The sequence below is a fragment of the Ursus americanus genome, chromosome 4 (genome assembly GCF_024610735.1).
Source record: "Ursus americanus isolate L20-20 chromosome 4, mUrsAme1.1.p, whole genome shotgun sequence".
NCBI classification, from domain to species: domain Eukaryota; kingdom Metazoa; phylum Chordata; class Mammalia; order Carnivora; family Ursidae; genus Ursus; species Ursus americanus.
This window is the reverse complement of record NC_142130.1, coordinates 85,888,659-85,907,288: the sequence shown is the minus strand read 5'-3', so window position 1 is coordinate 85,907,288 and position 18,630 is coordinate 85,888,659. Positions and strand designations below refer to the sequence as shown.

At 36.8% G+C, this 18,630-nt stretch overlaps 1 protein-coding gene across 1 annotated transcript; it reads right to left on the bottom strand.

The window, feature by feature from the left end:
• Positions 1–12,269: 12,269 nt before the first annotated feature.
• LOC148110291 (keratin-associated protein 20-2-like) lies at positions 12,270–12,416 on the bottom strand. Its single transcript, XM_087861317.1, has one exon. It carries the CDS (start codon positions 12,414–12,416, stop codon positions 12,270–12,272), a length of 147 nt encoding a protein of 48 aa, XP_087717443.1.
• Positions 12,417–18,630: the final 6,214 nt, after the last annotated feature.

The window sequence follows — 18,630 nt, the reverse complement described above, 5'->3', positions numbered from 1 at the left end:
GAAAGTAAAGATAAGTGAATATTATCTGCACAAATTGTCATCATTGTCCTCTTGTCATTTTCTCTGCAGTGGGGGGAGAGGGGCGCATATAAAACATATGCAGAACCAATAAGCTTGAAAACAATGATATAAAAGATGACAGATAGTAAAATTGTAGTTAATGTGTTTTGAGGTTCCAACATTATGTGATAAGTAACAAAGAATGCTAATTTATATTAAAGTATAATAAGTAAAAGTACATGTTTTATTCTCTAGTGAATCACTGCAAAAACAGTAAAAGAGTAGATTATCATCAAGAAATAGAAGAAAAATAGAATGTAAAATACTTAATCAGCTCTAAGAAGGCAAGAAAACAGAAAACGGTTCATAAATCTGGTACAACAAATATAAAACAAATATAAGAATGGTAAGTTAAAACCCAGATAAATGGGTAATGTCAATAGACTATTTCAATGAAAATACAGAGATTGTAAGCCTGGAAAAAATATACCTAACTATATGCTGCTGAAATTAGACACATCTCTACCATCATGTTATAGGATGTTTGAAAGTCAAAGTATAGAAAAAAATTTTACCTTGCAAACATTAGGCAAGAGAAAACTAATGTAGCAATATTAATATCAGACCTTAAGACAATAAGAATTTCTAGAACAAGAGAAGGAAATTTCATAACCATAAAGGGACCAATCCATCAGGAAGGCACAACAACTTTTATTTAATATAACCTAAGTAACATAGCTTCAATATTAAGCAAAAATGCCTTTCTTATCATAATGGGATAAAATAAAGTATGTGTCTTAATAACTGAGAGAACAAGGAAACAGAAGCAAAAGTATGCAAGAATATTAAAGGCCTGAACAACATAGTAAACTTGGCCAGTGGATGAAAATATAAGACAAAACCAACATCAGAAAACATAATTCTCAAGTGCCCATCTACACATACAGTACATTTTTATATACTACGACGGGAATTATAAGCTGGTAAAGTCTCTTTGGAAAACCAAACTTAATTGTATGACCCATGGATTGCACTTTTAAGTGTAGACAGAGCAAAATGTGATTAAGGTTTGCAACATATATTGTTCTCCGTTATTTTACTGTCAACCTACCTATGTCACTTTTGAACAGTTTTTTTTTTACAGAGAGCATATGGTTTGATCATTTTTTTCCTCCTCTGCTTATCTCTTTTAGTTAGTGTATTTAAGCCATATGGATATGAATATATATCATGTCTGCCATTTTATTACTTGTTTTCTATTTGTTTTCTCTGTTTATTGGTCTTCTCTTTCTCTCTTTTTACTTTCCTGTGCATTACTTGAATTTCTTCTTGATCCCATTTGATTTACTTGCACCATTTTTGAATATATCTATTTTCATCATTTTCTTAGTGGCAGCTGTAGGCTTCACACTATTACCTATAGTACTTATCCGAGTATCCTTATATCAAACTTTTATGACTTTGAGGTGTAGAAATGTTTTTCCCATTTAGGAAATACAGGTGTCTTAAGCATTTCCCTTACATTTATCAACACCATATCAGATAGTGTTATATATTTTGCTTCAACCATCAAATATGACTTAGGAAAATCATTAGAAGAAGAACAGTTTAAAATATTTACCCCAATTTTACCCACTCTAGTAACTCTTTCTATTTCTGTAGCTCCAAACCTTCTATTGTTATCACGTCTGTTTTAGAGAACTTTCCTTAGCCAATTATTAAAGGTAAGTGCTAGGGACAAACTCTTAGTTTTCCTTCATCTGTGAATTCCAGAGGATTATTTTTGGCACATGTAAATTTCACAGTTAATTCTTTTTTTCTTTTTGTATTTGGAAAATGTTGTGTCACTTCCTTCTAGCCTCAATGGTTTCAGACAAAAAAATTGCTGTCATTTAAATTGGTTTTTCCCAATAAGCAACACACTGGGCAACAACGATTTTTCAAAATTCTTTTTTAAGTCTTATTCTCTTTCTCAACTTCTAGGACTCTGATGATACTAATGTGAGCTTTTTTGTTATTGTCCCACAAGTCCAGGAAGCTCTGTTCATTTGTTTGGTTTATTTTCTCCCTGTTGTTCGGTTTAGTAAATTCTATTGGCCTGCCCTCAGGTTTTCTGAATCTATCACTTGTCATTTCCACTTTACTGTTAAACTCAGTGAGTTTTTATTTTTATTTTAGCTGTTGTATTTTTCAGTTCTATAATTTTCATTTGGTTCCATTTATAATGTCTTTTTGCTGAGATTTTCTATTTTTTCATTTCAAGAGAATTTTTAATTGTTTCTTTTTTTAAGATTTATTTATTTATTTGAGAGAAAGAGAGCCTGCTTTGGGGAGGGGCAGAGGGTGAGGGGAGAGAGAATCCCAAGCAGACTCCATGATGGGCTCAATCCCAGGAACCTGAGATCACCATCTGAGCCGAAACCAAGGGTTAGAGGCTTAACCAACTACACCACCCAGGCATCCCTAATTGCTTCTTGAAGTAATTTTATGATAGTTGTGTTAAAATTCTTATATTATAAAAAAATCCTTATCAGATAATTCCAGTATCTGATCTATCCTGATGTTGGCATATGTTGTCTTTTCTCATTCAAATTGTGATTTTCTGTTTCTTAGTATAATGAGTAATTTTTCAAATTGTGTTCTGAATATGTTGGATAGCATGAGACTTGGATTCTACTTCACCCCTTTTTCTCTCTTTTTAAAACAAGCCGTCTTCTTGTGAGGTAGCAAGGGCTAGGTGTGTGTGTTTGCTCAGCTTCCTCTTGGGCCACTGAAACCACTCTGGCTAAAGTGAACTGCTAACTCATACTGCTTCCTCATTGCAGAGGGTGGAGTAAAAGTTCAGTACCCCTCTCGGTCTGCTGACACTTTCTGGTAAAAATAGGGTACCTAATTGCACTGCCTCATTGCCTCTAAGTGGGGGATATAAACCCAGCTTCCCACTGGGTCCTGTTGATACCACAGTCAATGCGAATAACCTGGTTTTTGCTTATTATATCTGTATATATAACCCTCTCAGTGGTGGCTTGATGAGTGACAAGCTGCCACAGCAACATGGATCCCACTACTGAGAAGCCCACAGTTTTTGCAGATAACACATTCTGCAGAAAATGTATAATTTGACAAAAATGCCATAGTGTTAAAAAAAATTCAGATTCTGAAGATTGATGAATGTAAATAAACAGATCTTATTTGTCATATGTTCTTAAATGAAAGTATGAAAACAGAATGAAAAATTTTGCATAATTGTTAGCATCCTTCATTCATTCATTAATAAATGTTTGTAAAGTACTCTCTACAGTGCTTATACTTGGTGACCATTTTTCTAGGTGCTGAACTATGGGCCTTACTTTTTGGTATCTTAATATAATCTCTTTCCACGGTCATACCACAAGAACACGACAACTGCAAAAGACCATTAGATAAGTATCCATCTTGGTACAAAAATGGACTAACGTTATTTTAACATATTCATAATTTTGTGTGAAATTTTGAAATGTAATGAAAATGAAGTGAAAAATAAGGAACCCTGTTTAATGACAAAAAGATGCATTTCACTTAAATCTCTTCAAATGAAATTGTTCCTAGTAGCTGGATTTATAAGAAAGGTAGCCTCAGTGGAAAACTATTAAGAGTTGGTCAAAGCAAAATAATAACTCTCTACAAAAGCACAGCAATAAAAGCTTCAATACAAATGTGTCATGTCAGGAAAAGCCTAAGAACAGAGACATCAGAATAGAATCATGGAAAATTAGGTTCCTATTATAGAAAGTGCTATTAAGTAATTAAAATAATTATTAGTTACACTTTTAGCTTCTGAAGGTAAGGTGTTAATGTCATCAAGGTGATGATGATGGTAAGTGGCTGTAGATATGCATGAACACACAAATTTCCATTACCGTTGCCCATGAAGAAACGAGAGTCCTATCTTTCTGATACTTCGTCACTTTGGGAAGGCAAATAGCACAGTTTCTTCGGTCATGATCACCAAAACCAAATGGAGACAAAAACAGGTACATGAAAATAAAGCCCTACTGACAATAAGGATGTTGATTTTAAAATGAAGTTACATTTTTCTGCCCATGAAAGCTGTTGAAGTAAACTGTGCCCTGAAGTAAAATGGAAGTATAATTTAAGAGGAAAATGTTCTATAAGTCATAACATATTTCAAATGATTTTAATCAACCAAGATGAAACATGCCAAATTTGAACCTTACTTTTCCCTCCCACCATTCCTGTAGGCTAATTGGGTTGGACACTGTTTGAGGAGCGGATAGAGTTTTATGTGAAGCGTTCTAAAAACAGAGTCAATCACAGGAGGAGAAGCCCAATAATCTAAGTGGCTCTAGAAGTTCCTCAGTAGAATCCATAGGACCAGAATCTTCCACAGCAAGATGGGTGATAACACTATCCATACTCACCCTAGCCATAGCCATAACCACAGCCCAAGTGGCCAGAGCCACAACCCAGGCCACCATAGTAATTGCTGTGGAAGCACCATTATAAAAGGAGTAGATGGTTCAGTTGAGAAACAGAGAAACATGCCTCAGATTGAATGTGACCATCTGCACACTGACAATAAGTGGGACCTTATACACCCTCAGTAGTGGGTGGAGAAAACCATAGGCAGTGTTCACTGCATATTTCACGCTAGGTTTCATTAGAAAATGTTTAGGGTCTCTTGATCCATAAGGTGAAATGAAGCCTTCATAAGTAAGATTCCTTTGATAAAATGTTAGAATTCCTACAGTCAAATCATGTGGCTTTAAGAAGAGGCATTTTTTTTTTCAACAGAAGAAAACAAATCAATTAAGAATGGGCAAAAGATCTGAATAGACACTTTACCAAAGAAGATGGATAGATGACAAATAAGCATACAAAAAGATGCTCAACATTGAACATCATTAGAGATTTGCAAATTAAAACACTGAGCTATCACTACACAACTTTTAGGATAACTAAGATCCAAAACACTGACAGCACCAAAAGTTGGCAAGAATGTGGAGCAATAGGAACACTCATTTGTTGTGGGCGGGGATGCGAAATGATACAGCCACTTCAGAAGACACTTGGGCCGCTTCTTACAAACTAAACAAATCTCTTACCATACTACCCATTTACCTGTGCTCCTTGCCATTTACCCAAGTGAGTAGAAACTTATGTCTGCACAAAAATCTGCACTCAGATGTCTATAGCAGTTTTGTTCATAATTGCCAAAACGTGCAAGCAACCAAGATGTCCTTCAATAGGTGAATGGATAAACAAACTATGATACATCCATGCAATGGATATTGTTTGGTGAAAAAAAAATGAAATGAGCTGTCAAGCCACCAGAAAACATGGAGCAACCTTAAATGCGAATTGATAAGTGAAAGAAGACAATTTGCAGAAGCTATATGACATTCTAAAAAAGGCAAAACTATGGAGCCAAGAAAAAGATCAGAGGTTGCCAGGGGCATGGAGGGAGAGAGGGAGGGATGAGAATGTGAAGCCCTGGAGATTTTTAAGACCATGGAGCTATTCTGTATGATACTGTAATGGTGGATACATGTTATTACACACTTGTCTAAACCCATAGAATGTACAACACAACATACACTGAACTGTCTTTAATTAATAACAATGTACCAATATTGGCTCATCGGTTCTGACAAATATACCACACTAATGCAAAAAATTAATAACAGAAGACACTCATGGCAAGAGGGTGAGGGTGTACACAGGAGCTTTCTGTGCTTTCTGCACAGTTTTTCTGTACATCTAAAACTGATCAGAAATCAGTCTATTACTTTCTTAAAAAAGAAGTGTTTGTTTATTTTTCAGACTTCTCTTCGTCTGGATTTGGCCAGTTGATAAACAATACCAAATTACTTGGGATGACATAAAGCCCACCAGCATTCCTCTAAATTTGTGGGTTTTCTGTTTTGGATATTTGTTCTACTCAACTGTGGATTTCTAGGAATGTTTATATTTATATAATTCTATTATACAGCCTAAAGTTTTATATTGTATTTAATGGCTGAGTGGATACCTTGAAAGGGAAATCACTTGATGCTGAAAGTCTGCCAAGTTTCTCCATCTGTTCTCAGATGAAAACATGTCCTGTCTACTATATCATGTTTTCTATGGAATACGTTCAGCGAAGTGACTTAACATATTTTTATGCGTTTTAATAAAAAACTTTATTCATGTATATTGTATAACAACCAGACTATGAATAAATCATATAGGTAGAACTTGATGAATTTCCAAAGTAGACATACCTGTTTAATCAGTACTTTGATCCAAAAATCACATATCACAAATATCCCAGATGACTCCCCTTATGCCCATTTCCATTCAGCACCAGCCTTTAAGTGGAACCATTCCTGATAACCAAAACTATGGATTTGGTTGCCAACTTTTGAACCTTATACAAATGGAATCACACAAAGAGGATTATTTTATCTGGCTTCTTTTGAGCTGCATTTTTTTTTTGGTAGATTCATACTTTTTGTTTTCTCACTGCTGTATAAAATTTCAATGTACAAATATATCATAATTTCTTTATTCATACTCTTGATGGTTATTTGTATTGCTTCAAATTTTTAGCAATATTTTTCAAATAGTGTTGCCACAGACAATCTTGTACATGTCTCTTGGTATCCTTACGCATGTATCTAAGACATGCTAATTATTGCTATAATAATGTTTTTAAAAGCCCTCAAGTCTCAGTGTCATATGATATTTACACTTATGTCTTGCTCATGTGTTTGTGCATGTGCTGGGATTTGGCCAATATAATGTAGGTTTTGCTCAAGTTGTGGGATCATTTCAAACTTTCTTCACATGTCCCTCATCTTCCTCGGACTGGTAGCTACTGGAGGCATCTTCTCCAGGTGAAAAGGCTGGAGCACAACGGGGAAAGCTCAGACATGCATGCATAGACCTATGCTCAAGTCATGTGTGGCAACATCCCTCTGACCAATGCAAATAACATGGTCAAGCCCAAAGGCAATGATCAGAGAAATACACTGTGCCCACAGTAAAGCCAGACCAAGTGACATAGGCTGCCATACTCAAAGGGTAAGGAATGCATACTCCTGCCCTAAAAGTGAGAGGGAAAAGAACATACTCTGCTGAATAATAATTTAACTGAGGGATCCATAAACTCTTGCCCACCATTTGTTTTACTGGAAAACAGCCATTCATTTATGTATGGTCTGTGGCTGTTTTCATGCTACAGTGACAGAATAGAGTAGTGGAGACACAGACCATATGGCCTATAAAAGCTAAAATATTTTACTATTTGCAGGAAAAGTCTGCCTACTTGTGATCAGTCTATCAGAATAGGCATACCAATTAGGTATATACTTAGAACCAGAATGGCTGAGTTATAGAAGACGCTATCAAATAGTTTTCCGAAGTCCTACCCTTCTACCTGCAGTTTTTCTATTATTATGACACTGCATTTTCATCTTGTTGTAGCATCAACGACTTATTACAATCTCTTGCAGTATGTTACTTTTTTCTTGATAAGTCTAGAACCTTAGAGCTAGCTATTTTTATAATCCAATCTTCTATGGGATACTGTGTAATATATCTCATTTTCTATATAAACTTCCAAAGAAATTATCACTATTTGTGCATGATTAATATTCATATATATTTTTCTATTCATTTCATGCTTTTGTGAATGTCTGTGTTTCTGTCAGGATCTCTTTCTTTCTGCCTAAGCAACTCTATTGTTTCTTACAGTTAATACTTGTTAAAAATAAAGTGTCTCACTATTTACTTGTTTGGAAACTTTTATTCTTATCTTTGGAAGAAACATTTGGTTGTCTGAGACTCTAGGTTGATAGTTATCGGTAATCCATTCTCCCTTAAATTCTTCTTTAACTGTCATCACATTTTCCTTTGGCTTCCTTTGCTTCTGTTGAGGAATCTACTTATGGTTACTCTTTGCAGGTAATATGTCTGTTTTCTCTAACTGCTCTGATTTTGACTTTGCAGTTAATTTTCAACCCTTAATGTTATTTTTAAAATTATTTTATTTTATTTATTCTTTTGTTTATGTTTAAATTCCAGTTAGTTACCATACAGTTTAATATTAGTTTCAGGCATACAATTTAGTGATTCTACACTTCCATACAACAGCCAGTGCTCATCACAGGTGCACTCCTTAATCCCCATCATCTATTTCCCTCACCCCCCACCCACCTCCCCTCTAGTAACCACCAGTTTGTTCTCTGTAGTTAAGAGTCTGCTTCTTGGTTTGCCTCTCTCTCTCTTTTTCCCCTTTGTTCATTTGTTTTGTGTCTTAAATTCCACATATGAGTGAAATCATGGGGTATTTGTATTTCCAGAGACTTATTTCGCTTAGCATTATACTCTCTATCTCCATCCGTGCTGTTGGAAATGGCGAGATTTCATTCTTTTTTATGGCTGAGTAATATCCCATTGTATGTATATACCACATCTTCTTTATCCACTCATCAGTCAGTGGACACTTGGGCTGTTTCCGTAATTTGGCTATTGTGGATAATGCTGCTATAATTCCTTTGAATTAGTATTTTTGTTTTCTTTGGGTAAATGCCTAGTAGTGCAATTGCTGGGTCATAGGTAGCTCTATTTTTAACTTTTTGAGGAACCTCCATACTGTTTTCCAGAATGGTTGCATTAGTTTGCATTCCCACCAACAGTGTAAGAGGGTTCCCCTTCCTCCACATCCTCGCCAACATCTGTTGTTTCCTGTGTTGTTAATTTTAGTCATTCTGACTGGTGCAAGGTGATATCTCATTGTAGTTTTGATTTATATTTTCCTGATGATGAGTAATATTGAGCATCTTTTCATGTGCCTGTAGCCATCTGTATGTTTTCTTTGGACAAATGTCTATTCATGTCATCTGCCCATTTTTTAATTGGATTGTTCATTTTTTGGGTGTTGAGTTTGATAACTTTTATGTATTTTGGATACTAACCCTTTATCAGAGATGTCATTTGCAAATATATTCTTCCATTCTGTAAGTTGCCTTTTAGTTTTGTTGATGGTTTCCTTCACTGTGCAGAAGCTTTTTATCTTGATAAAGTCCCAATAGTTCATTTTTGCTTTCTTTTCCTTTGCTTTAGGAGATATGTCTATAAAAATGCTGCCATGGCTTATATGTAATTTTAGAGATTTTATTTATTTATTTGACAGAGAAAGAGACAGTGAGAGACAGAACACAAACAGGGGGAGTGGGAGAGGGAGAAGCAGGGTTCCTGCTGAGCAAGGAGCCTAATGCAGGGCTCCATTCCAGGACCCTGGGATCATGACCCGAGCTGAAGGCAGATGCTTAATGACTGAGCCAACCAGGCTTACATGTAATTTTAATTGTAATTCTTTTTCTTGGCAGTGCAGAGTTTTTGAATATGTGGTTTGGTACCATTCATCAGTTTTGGAAAAGTACGGGCTATTTTCTTTTCAAAAATGGCTTCTGCTTTATTCTTTCCTTTCCTGCTGAACTCCAGTTACATTTTTTACTAATTCATGAGGTCTGATGTATCCTGTGTGTGCTCTTCAGTATTTTACATTGCAAGTGTTCTATTTTGCTTCAGTAGAATAGCTTTTATCAATTTATCTTTAAGTTTACTAGCTCAGATTTCCTGTAGCTAGTCTATTGAGTTCTTAACTACATTGTTCATTTGCTTTGTTTTTAAGATCTAGAATTTAAAATAGATTCTTTGGTGAATTTTCCCAGTTATAACACCTATTTTGCATTTTTTCGTTAAGTTTCTTGTAGGAATTAATCATGACTATGTTTAAATTTCTAGTTCCCAAATCCAATATATGACTCACCTTTTGGTCTCCATATATTGTCAACTATTTCTTTTGTATTCTTTCAGATGGTTCCACAAGCTCTATATTTTGTATAGACATTGTAGAGGATCCAAAATGATATTGTATTTCATCACAGAGATTTTGTTTTTGTTTTTGTTTGGTCCTAGGTTATTAGAAAAGTTCTGATTGCTTTAATCTCAACAAAGGCTAACATACAATGAGGTTCTAGAATTTTGTAATTTTGGTAAGGCCCTGTCTACCTGTTTTCTTTCAGGTGATAGGTTTACTCTTTTGGATCTTCCAATTCAGGGTACTTCCTGGCAATTCCTGAACTTTAATGATTATTTTCTCAACACCTTGATATGAAAAACAAATCTGATTTTCAAATGCATCTGCTTGATATTTTAGGAAATTGACTGTTACAACTTCAGAATTTGGAAAATGTCTTAAAGGAGAAACCTGGCTGTCTGTTAAGCTCAGTGTTCTGCCAGTTCATTTTTATCAGGATCTTGTGTCTCCAACTCTGTTTTTCCAGCCCTGAAAAAAAAGAAAAAAAAAAACCACCCCAAACTCTGGTTGTTAGTCTTTTCCCCAGCAATCTCTTGTTTGTTCTGCTCCTAGAATCAAGAACTGCAGAATTTCACTTGGTTTTCTACAATTGTCTTATCTTTAGAATCTTGGTCCCTTTATTTATTTATTTATTTATTTATTTATTTATTTATTTATTTAAATTAGCTCTTCATTTTACTTAATGTTTTTAGTTTGAATTTCCCAAGTAAAACAACTGCTTCAAGGATGGAAAATAAATTTAATTCTGGGGAAATTTAATATGTATAACATATACATTTGATAAAGACTAGACCCCTAGGTAAAAAATGAAATAAGCTAATATTAATTTGATACTGAGAAAATATCTCATGGTTTTCATAAATCTATTTTGAATCATAAACTATATATATCTATCTTTTCCAAATACTTAGAATAAATTGATATACTTTGAAATATTTTTCAGACATCATGTTGGTGAGGTAGGACCTCATTGTTAACCTGATATTGTAAATTTGATAATGACCATATTCAATCTCTGGGAAAAATATTAAAAAAAAATTGAGAAACATTTAGCAGAAGCAGAGCTTTAGCTGATATAATCCAACCATTGATGTTGCAAAAACACAAAACATACAAATACACACAAGTTTTAATATTCATATTTTTACAAGTTTTAATGTTCTGATGTGAAATACAACTATTGTAAAAACTGGCCATTTTTTTTTTAAGATTTTATTTATTTATTTGACAGAGATAGAGACAGCCAGCGAGAGAGGGAACACAAGCAGGGGGAGTGGGAGAGGAAGAAGCAGGCTCATAACGTAGGAGCCTGATGTGGGGCTCAATCCCACAACGCCGGGATCACGCCCTGAGCCGAAGGCAGAAGCTTAACCGCTGTGCCACCCAGGCACCCCAAAACTGGCCATTTTTAAAGCTTAGATTAAGAGACAAACCAACAGAGATGATAGAAGACATTATAGAGATATATATATATATAAGCAGATTTCTTATGAACACTGTTGGAAAGAATTGGTATTTTTACCCCTCAATTTCAGCCACATAAGGACCACAAAAGAGCACTCTGGGGGTGTCTGGGTGGCTCAGTTGGCTAAGCATCTGCCTTCAGCTTGGGTCATGATCCCAGAGTCCAGGAATTGAGTCCCGCATTGGGCTCCCTGCTCAGTGGGGAGTCTGCTTCTCCCTCTGCCCCTCATCTTGCTCTTGTGCTCTCTCTCTCAAATAAATAAATCTTAAAAAAAAAAAAAGCACTCTGGCTCTCTCCTGCTCTCTTTCACCATTCTCTCACCTCCAACTGCATACACATGTGAATAATCACACCCAAATAGACAAATGTACAAGCTAATCTGATGGAGGTAATTTAGTATAAATGTAGCAAAGCAATATTTGCAATGAAAGTTTATTTAATAATGCAAATGCTTTTTAAATATTTATTTATTTGAGAGAGAGAGAATGCGCCATGCAGGGGGGAGGGTCAGAGGGAGAGGGAGAGAAGGTCTCAAGCAGACTCCCTGCTGAGCGTGGAGCCCATCGTGGGGCTCTGTCTCACAACCCTGAGATCATGACCTGAGCTGAAACCAAGAGTCCAATGCTTAACCAACCGTGCCAACCAGGCATCCTTAATACATATGTTTTAAAGTAAAATTGATAATCCAACTTAACTAAATTTTATGTCACATTATAAAGATAATACCATATCAAAGGAAAACCTTTCCTATAAACTGCGATACAATCTAATCGATAATAATGAATCAAAATGGGCATGCTGAATTTCCTTTATTTATCTCAGATAGTTTGATACAAAGTCAGTATTTTTGAAGACATTTAAAAATTTTTCACGTGAAGAAAAGTTGGAGAAAATGCACGTAAAATAGGGTGATGTAGCCAATAGACTAAAAATTCCTCAGTAGAAGCCATAAGACCAGTATCTTCCATAGCATAATGGGCGGCAGCAGCCATAACCATAGCCACCATAACCACAGCCATAGCCATAGCCCAGGCCACCATAGCCATAGCCTAGGCCACCATAATAGTTGCCATAGTAACACATGGTCTCAGGAGTGGAAGGTTCAGTTGAGGAGCAGGAGGTAGTTATCTTTAATATGAATGCCACCATCCCCCAAGGGCCTTTTATACACCCTCAGTGGTGGGTGGGGAAACCACAGGCAGCGTAGCGTCCTATATCTCGCTAATTTGCTTCAGACAACATCATGAATATTTTGATTTATTGGCAAGACAAGGCCCTCATAACTGAAATGATTTTACTCCTATGTCAGGACTCCACTATTTATGGGCCTTTAAAATGAAACTCTTACTCTATTTTCAAGGCTATGTCTCACTCTATATTTATTTAGTTGAAAAAAAATGACTTGATTACATAGCACGATGCAAAACATGATAATAGGTATCCTGTTGTTTGGTTTTGTTTCCATTTTTCTTTAAGAAGAATTTTAAAATGAGCCTTGTCTGGAAGAACATGTTTCTTAAATCTTGCACATAAAGGATGGATATAAGATATATTCATATGCTCTTGCAAAAAAAACACTTCCTTCCAACTCAATACGACGAGTTATTGGTTATGTAACTGGTAATATGGGCAAGTACTTTCATATATGGACATACTTAGCATTTATTTATCAGCTTTTCCTTTAGTATGTGTGACTTTGATCTTTCCAGAAAACATGTGACCATTTTATGGGCAGAAATTGTCTGTGCTTTATGTATCCTTGTGTCATCACATAGGAAGCTGTCGTAGAGGAATCTGCAAACCATATGGAGGGTAAGCCTGATGCTTTGTCCTCAACTCACGTCTCTTTTACCAGGGCTTATTTCTGTTCTTACAGATGCCCCAGATCTGCAGTAGTGATATGTGCCCTCAACAATGTGTGGACATTATCAGAGAGGTGAAAAGAGCCCTGCATTCCTTCCTCATTCCCTCAGTTTTCAGCCGATAGGTGAAGTGTCGGTGGAGATAGAAATCCCCAATCATGGAAGGACTAATTGAGCACACAGCAGAGACGATGCTCTAGGCTTTTCCTTTCCTTTTTTTTTTAATTTCAAAATTTTAATGAAAATTAAAATATAATCGAATTTAATTAAAATATACTTTACATGAAACAAATCTAGGTCTAGTTAAGAGGACGGGTTTCTTCCACTGTCCAAAAGTACAGTGTTCCTAGGAAACCTTTCCTAAATTGAAATAGCATGAAGCAAAGAAGCAATTACCATTAATTTATATGAAAAAATTCTTGAGCATTCTCAGACTCAAAAAAATAATAACCTTTTTTAGGCTTTTCTGATACTTTAGGACACATTTTGCTAACAGGTGCATGAAATAAATCAGGATGAGGCATGGATGCTCACAGAGTTCCGAGCTCTGGGGGTGAGGCTGCGATGCTGAGCAGAGGTCTGGGGAAAGGAGCTGGGGGCAGGGGAGCCATTCTCACAGCTCGGAGGCTGGCTGTATTTGTAATGATTCACTGCAAAAGCAACTCTGAATGCTATTTTTACTTTGTGCCCTTTTTTGCAAAAGCAAAAACCCCTTTCAGATTTTTTTTGGTTAGAGAAAACAGGTGCAAATATAGGTTGTTTTTTTTTTTTTTTTTTGTAAAAGCCAAGTGTCATAGTGTAAACTTTTGAAAAGCTACGTGTGTAGCTAAATGAGTTTTGACAAATAGATGAACAAAAATTATGTATTTTCACTCTACATATAGCTATTGGGAGATTTTGTAAGGGGTGGGGGGGAAGAAGTTTCCTGACTTATGGCTGCCAAACTGAAATTTTCTCTGACCCCACAGCACTGCTTCGAACATTGAGAGCAGTGATAGGTATACAGATGGGATAAAGAACCCTGCTTTCCCTCGGGCTTCTAATTTAGATTATATGACACTTCACAGAAAAATTCAAGTAGGTTTTTCAGCCTCTTTCAACCATTCAATTATTATTTATCTGTTGCTGACCGAGGGCCAGCCATTCTTAAGATACTGTGTTACGTGACAGCTGTTATTGTCCCTCTGTTTCTCATGTCACTGACCTTCTCATTCACAGCATGAGATGCTGGAAGCAGCAAAAGGACATAAGAGAAACTTCCAGTAGTGTAAAGAAAAATAAATAAAATAAATTTGCTTTCTTCTGAAATTGGAAAACAAATCATTACTTTTCTTCGTTGGGTGAAGACTTACTACACAATCTCTTCACGTCATGAAGGTCGATTTTCAGGTATCAAAATGACACTTGGCACCTATGTTATCAAGCTGAATTTCATTGGTAGGGTTCACTTTTCAAATGGGATGATGGCCAAACATTTTTTTTTTCTGAGCAAAATGTAGCAATTTCTTGAAAATAAAGTAGAAAGTGCACATAATTAAAATGATCTTTGCCTGACTGATAATGGATTCCATTAACCTCTGTTGTCTCTTTACCATTTCGCAATGTCATGAGATTTCTTAAGAAAAAAAAAAAAAAGGAGGGTGCCTGGGTGGCTCAGTCAGTTAAGCATCTGCCTTTGGCTTGGGTCATGATCCCAGACTCCTGGGATCGAGCCCCACATCAGGCTCCCTGCTTAATGGGCAGCCTGCTTCTCCCTCTGCCCCTCACCCTGCTTTAAAAAAAAAGAAAAAAAAAAAAGGATAAGTGGGCACGTTCATTTTGGAGATTTTAAATACGGGCCTAAATGAAGTGGGAAGGGGAGGTGGCAACTCAGTGCTTTGAAGACCATTGTGGTGAGGTGGTGAGCAGTGAGCAGGTCCTTCTGGAGGATCTGAGCGTCAAACACCAGGCAGCCAGCAGCCACCAGGCAAGGAATGTTTCATGAACTATTTTGTGGATGAATGCACACGTAGGTAGAAGCCTGTGAGGTGTGAGGAGCAAAGGATCTCTTTTTTGAGGCAGAGTTTTAAGCAATTCTGCTAAAACTTAGGGCATCAAAAGATGGACAAAGGCAGGGGTTGTTAAATGCAGTGATAGGGAAAAGGGCTATTTTGGTGGGCAACATGCCATTTAAGAATGTGGCCTAGAACAGCAATTTGATAGTCTGAGCAGATGCAGTAGTAGCTGCTGGATTACATGGCAGCCTGGGTGACATTGGTTCTGAGACACAAAGAGCACATGTTCAGATCCTTGAATTTGTAGAGACAGCAAAACTTCAGAGACAGCCTAGATAGTGTGTTCTCTCATCGCTGTGTCTGCCTCATTTTCTCTGTTTCTCTCCCATTTTTTTTCCTCTCTCTTTCCCTCTATTCTTTTCTCTCACATGCATACACACACCCATACACAGATAAAGCAAAGACGATGGAACTATTAAGGTAAACGCAAGGCAACAATATTTAAAGAGACAGGTTGTTGTTAAATATGAACTTTATCTCTCACACGAACGATACAAGAATAATGCTTAAACAGCATAAATTGTAAATAAATTTATGTAAATTATAAGCCATCCCATTGGTTTTGGCCGATCAAAATGGGCATGCTGAATCAAAATTACTTTTTTTCCCCAATAGTCAGGAATGAAGTTGGCATTTCTGACATGAGTATGAAGGTTCGGTTAGGATCTGAGAGGAGGAGTCCAATAGGTGGAATTGCAATATATTTTATGTATGTATGTATTTATGATTATTTTTAAATACTTTATTTATTTATTTGACAGAGAGAGCTAGCGAGAGAAAGAGTGCACAAGCAGGGGGAGCAGCAGGCAGAGGGAGAGGGAGAAGCAGGATCCCTGCTGAGCAAGGAGCCCAATGCGGGGCTCAATCCCAGGACCCTGGGATCATGACCTGATCCGAAGGCAGGTGCATAACCAGCTGAGCCACCCAGGCACACTGCAATCTGTTTTATTTAAAGATAGTTTAGCTTGGCGGTATGTTGGCTAAATAAAATTATCAATATGTACACCATGTCTATCATAACAATAAGAGGATTGGGCAAAAGAGAAGGGTTGTTGAGCCTCAGTGCTCCTCAGCTACTGTGTGCAGCTTCCCTAAGGCTGTACCATGATACACAATGTCATTACTTGGACAATAAGAGCCTGGAGATGGGTATGTGTATATATGGGCATAGCTCCAATTTCTCTCACCTTCCCGATCAAAACTTCATAGAACTCATTAAAAATTATTATATGGTTGGGGCACCTGGGTGGCTCCGTCGATTGAATGTCCAACTCTTTGTTTCAGCTCAGGTCATGATCTTAGGGTCGTGAGATCCAGCCCCAAGTTGGACTCCATGCTCAGAGGAGAGTCTACTTGAGATTTGCTCTCTCCCTCTGCCCCTCCTCCCACTGATGCTCTCTCTCTCTCTCTCTCTCTCTCTGTCTCTCTCAAATAAATCAATATTTAGAAAACTATTACATGGTTTGCTATGTCCCATCATTTAGGCCAGCAATATTCCATCATTCAGGCAATATTTTATTGAGGGCCCTCTATGTGTCAGACACTTTTAAGGCAATGGATTATATTACTTCTATTATTGTGATTATGACTTCTCCTATGATCTTCCCCCATCATGTACAGCATTAAGATGTGGCAATGTTGCAAAGCCATTTGAAAATATTAATCCCCCAAAAGCAATATTAAATTGAATTATTTTAACACACCCACACATACACAAATGATGAAGAAAAACCAATATAAATGCAACAAGTGCTTTCAATGAGATAAGTGTTTATTAAAATTACTCTAAACTTTTCCCACATAAGATTGTTGATCAAAAAGGTAAGAAATTTGAAAGGCAATACAATATCAAAGGAAAAGCTTCTAAAAAATTGTGAAACATTCCGTATGATTCCAGTGACTCTAGTAAGGTTTGCAGAAGCTGACCTATTTTATTTTATCATTTTAGGTATCTTAAATGATGTTGACATTTTGGAATAGAAAATGAAATTATTCAGAAGAAGAATCATGGAGGCAGATTCAGGCAGCTAGAGGAGAACAGTAAGTTGAATTTCTCTGGAAGCTTCTCAGTAGATCCCGTAGGAGCAGCATCTTCTGCAGCAAGATGGGCGGTTGGAGCCATATCCATAGCCGCTACAGACATAGCCCACACCATTGTGGCCACATCCATAGCCGCCATAGCCCCAGCCACCATAGCCACAGCGCAGGCCACCGTAGCCACATCCATAGCCGCCATAGCCCCAGCCGCCATAGCCACAGCCGCCATAGCCACAGCCTAGGCCACCATAGTAGTTGCCGTAGAAAGACATGGTTTCAGGAGTAGAGGATTTTGCTGAGGAGCAGGGAATCAGTTTCTGTCAGTTTGAACATCGCCATCTGTGCAGGTCCTTTTATATGTACCCTCAGTGGGTGGGACACATCACGGGAATTGTTGACCACATATTTCCTACTAATTTACATCAGTACACTTCCTGAGTCTTTGTTTCATTAGGCAAGGTGAGGCCATGCTGAGCAGGATGACTGGGCTTTTGAGTTAGCTTCCCTACAATCAAATCACGTGCCTTTCATGTGTTTTTCTTATTCTCTTTTTCAAACCCTTACCCAGCTTTTACTTATTTTGCTTAAAATATTTGAACCAATTTTTATCTAGTTTAATCATTGACAGGGTTCTAAAATGTTGATTTTTAAAGTTTATCATTTCTTCTAATATAGTATGTGAGGGTCTTCCATAAAGTGAAAAATAACTTTCTTAACAATCGAGCTTATTCAGTAGAGTCAGGGAAGCTTTCCATGTTTATTATTTACTTTCATAAGTAAATTTCATGTGGGCATAAAAGTATATAGAGTTGTATTTTGAAGCTTTATAAACACACCCTCAGGATTTAATATCTGTCAGTATTCCACTATCAGTTCCTTCTCTCCTTGTATACTTTTTGTAGTTATTGTTATTTTTGCTGAATATTTTAAAACAAATCTAAGACAAGTAGCATTTTTCTTATAAGTACTTCAGTGTGTATGTCTATCACAAAATGAGCTTTTATTGATTTTATTTTATTTTTTTAAAGATTTTGTTTATTTATTTGATAGAGAGAGAGACAGCCAGCGAGAGAGGGAACACAAGCAGGGGGAGTTGGAGAGGAAGAAGCAGGCTCCCAGTGGAGCAGGGTGCCCGATGTGGGGCTTGATCCCAGGACCCTGGGATCAAGTCATGAGCCAAAGGTAGATGTTTAACGACTGAGCCACCCAGGCACCCCAAAAGGAGCTTTGAAAAGACATATATAACTATACCATTACCACACACACGAATTTGTTTTTAAGTTCTTTAACATTCCCATGCTCAGATTTTCTCAATTCATTCACAAATATATTTTTATAGTTAAT

What these genes read in the sequence shown, in the direction of transcription:
- LOC148110291 (XM_087861317.1), bottom strand. Translation starts at nt 12,416, where the DNA reads ATGTGTTACTATGGCAACTATTATGGTGGCCTAGGCTATGGCTATGGT.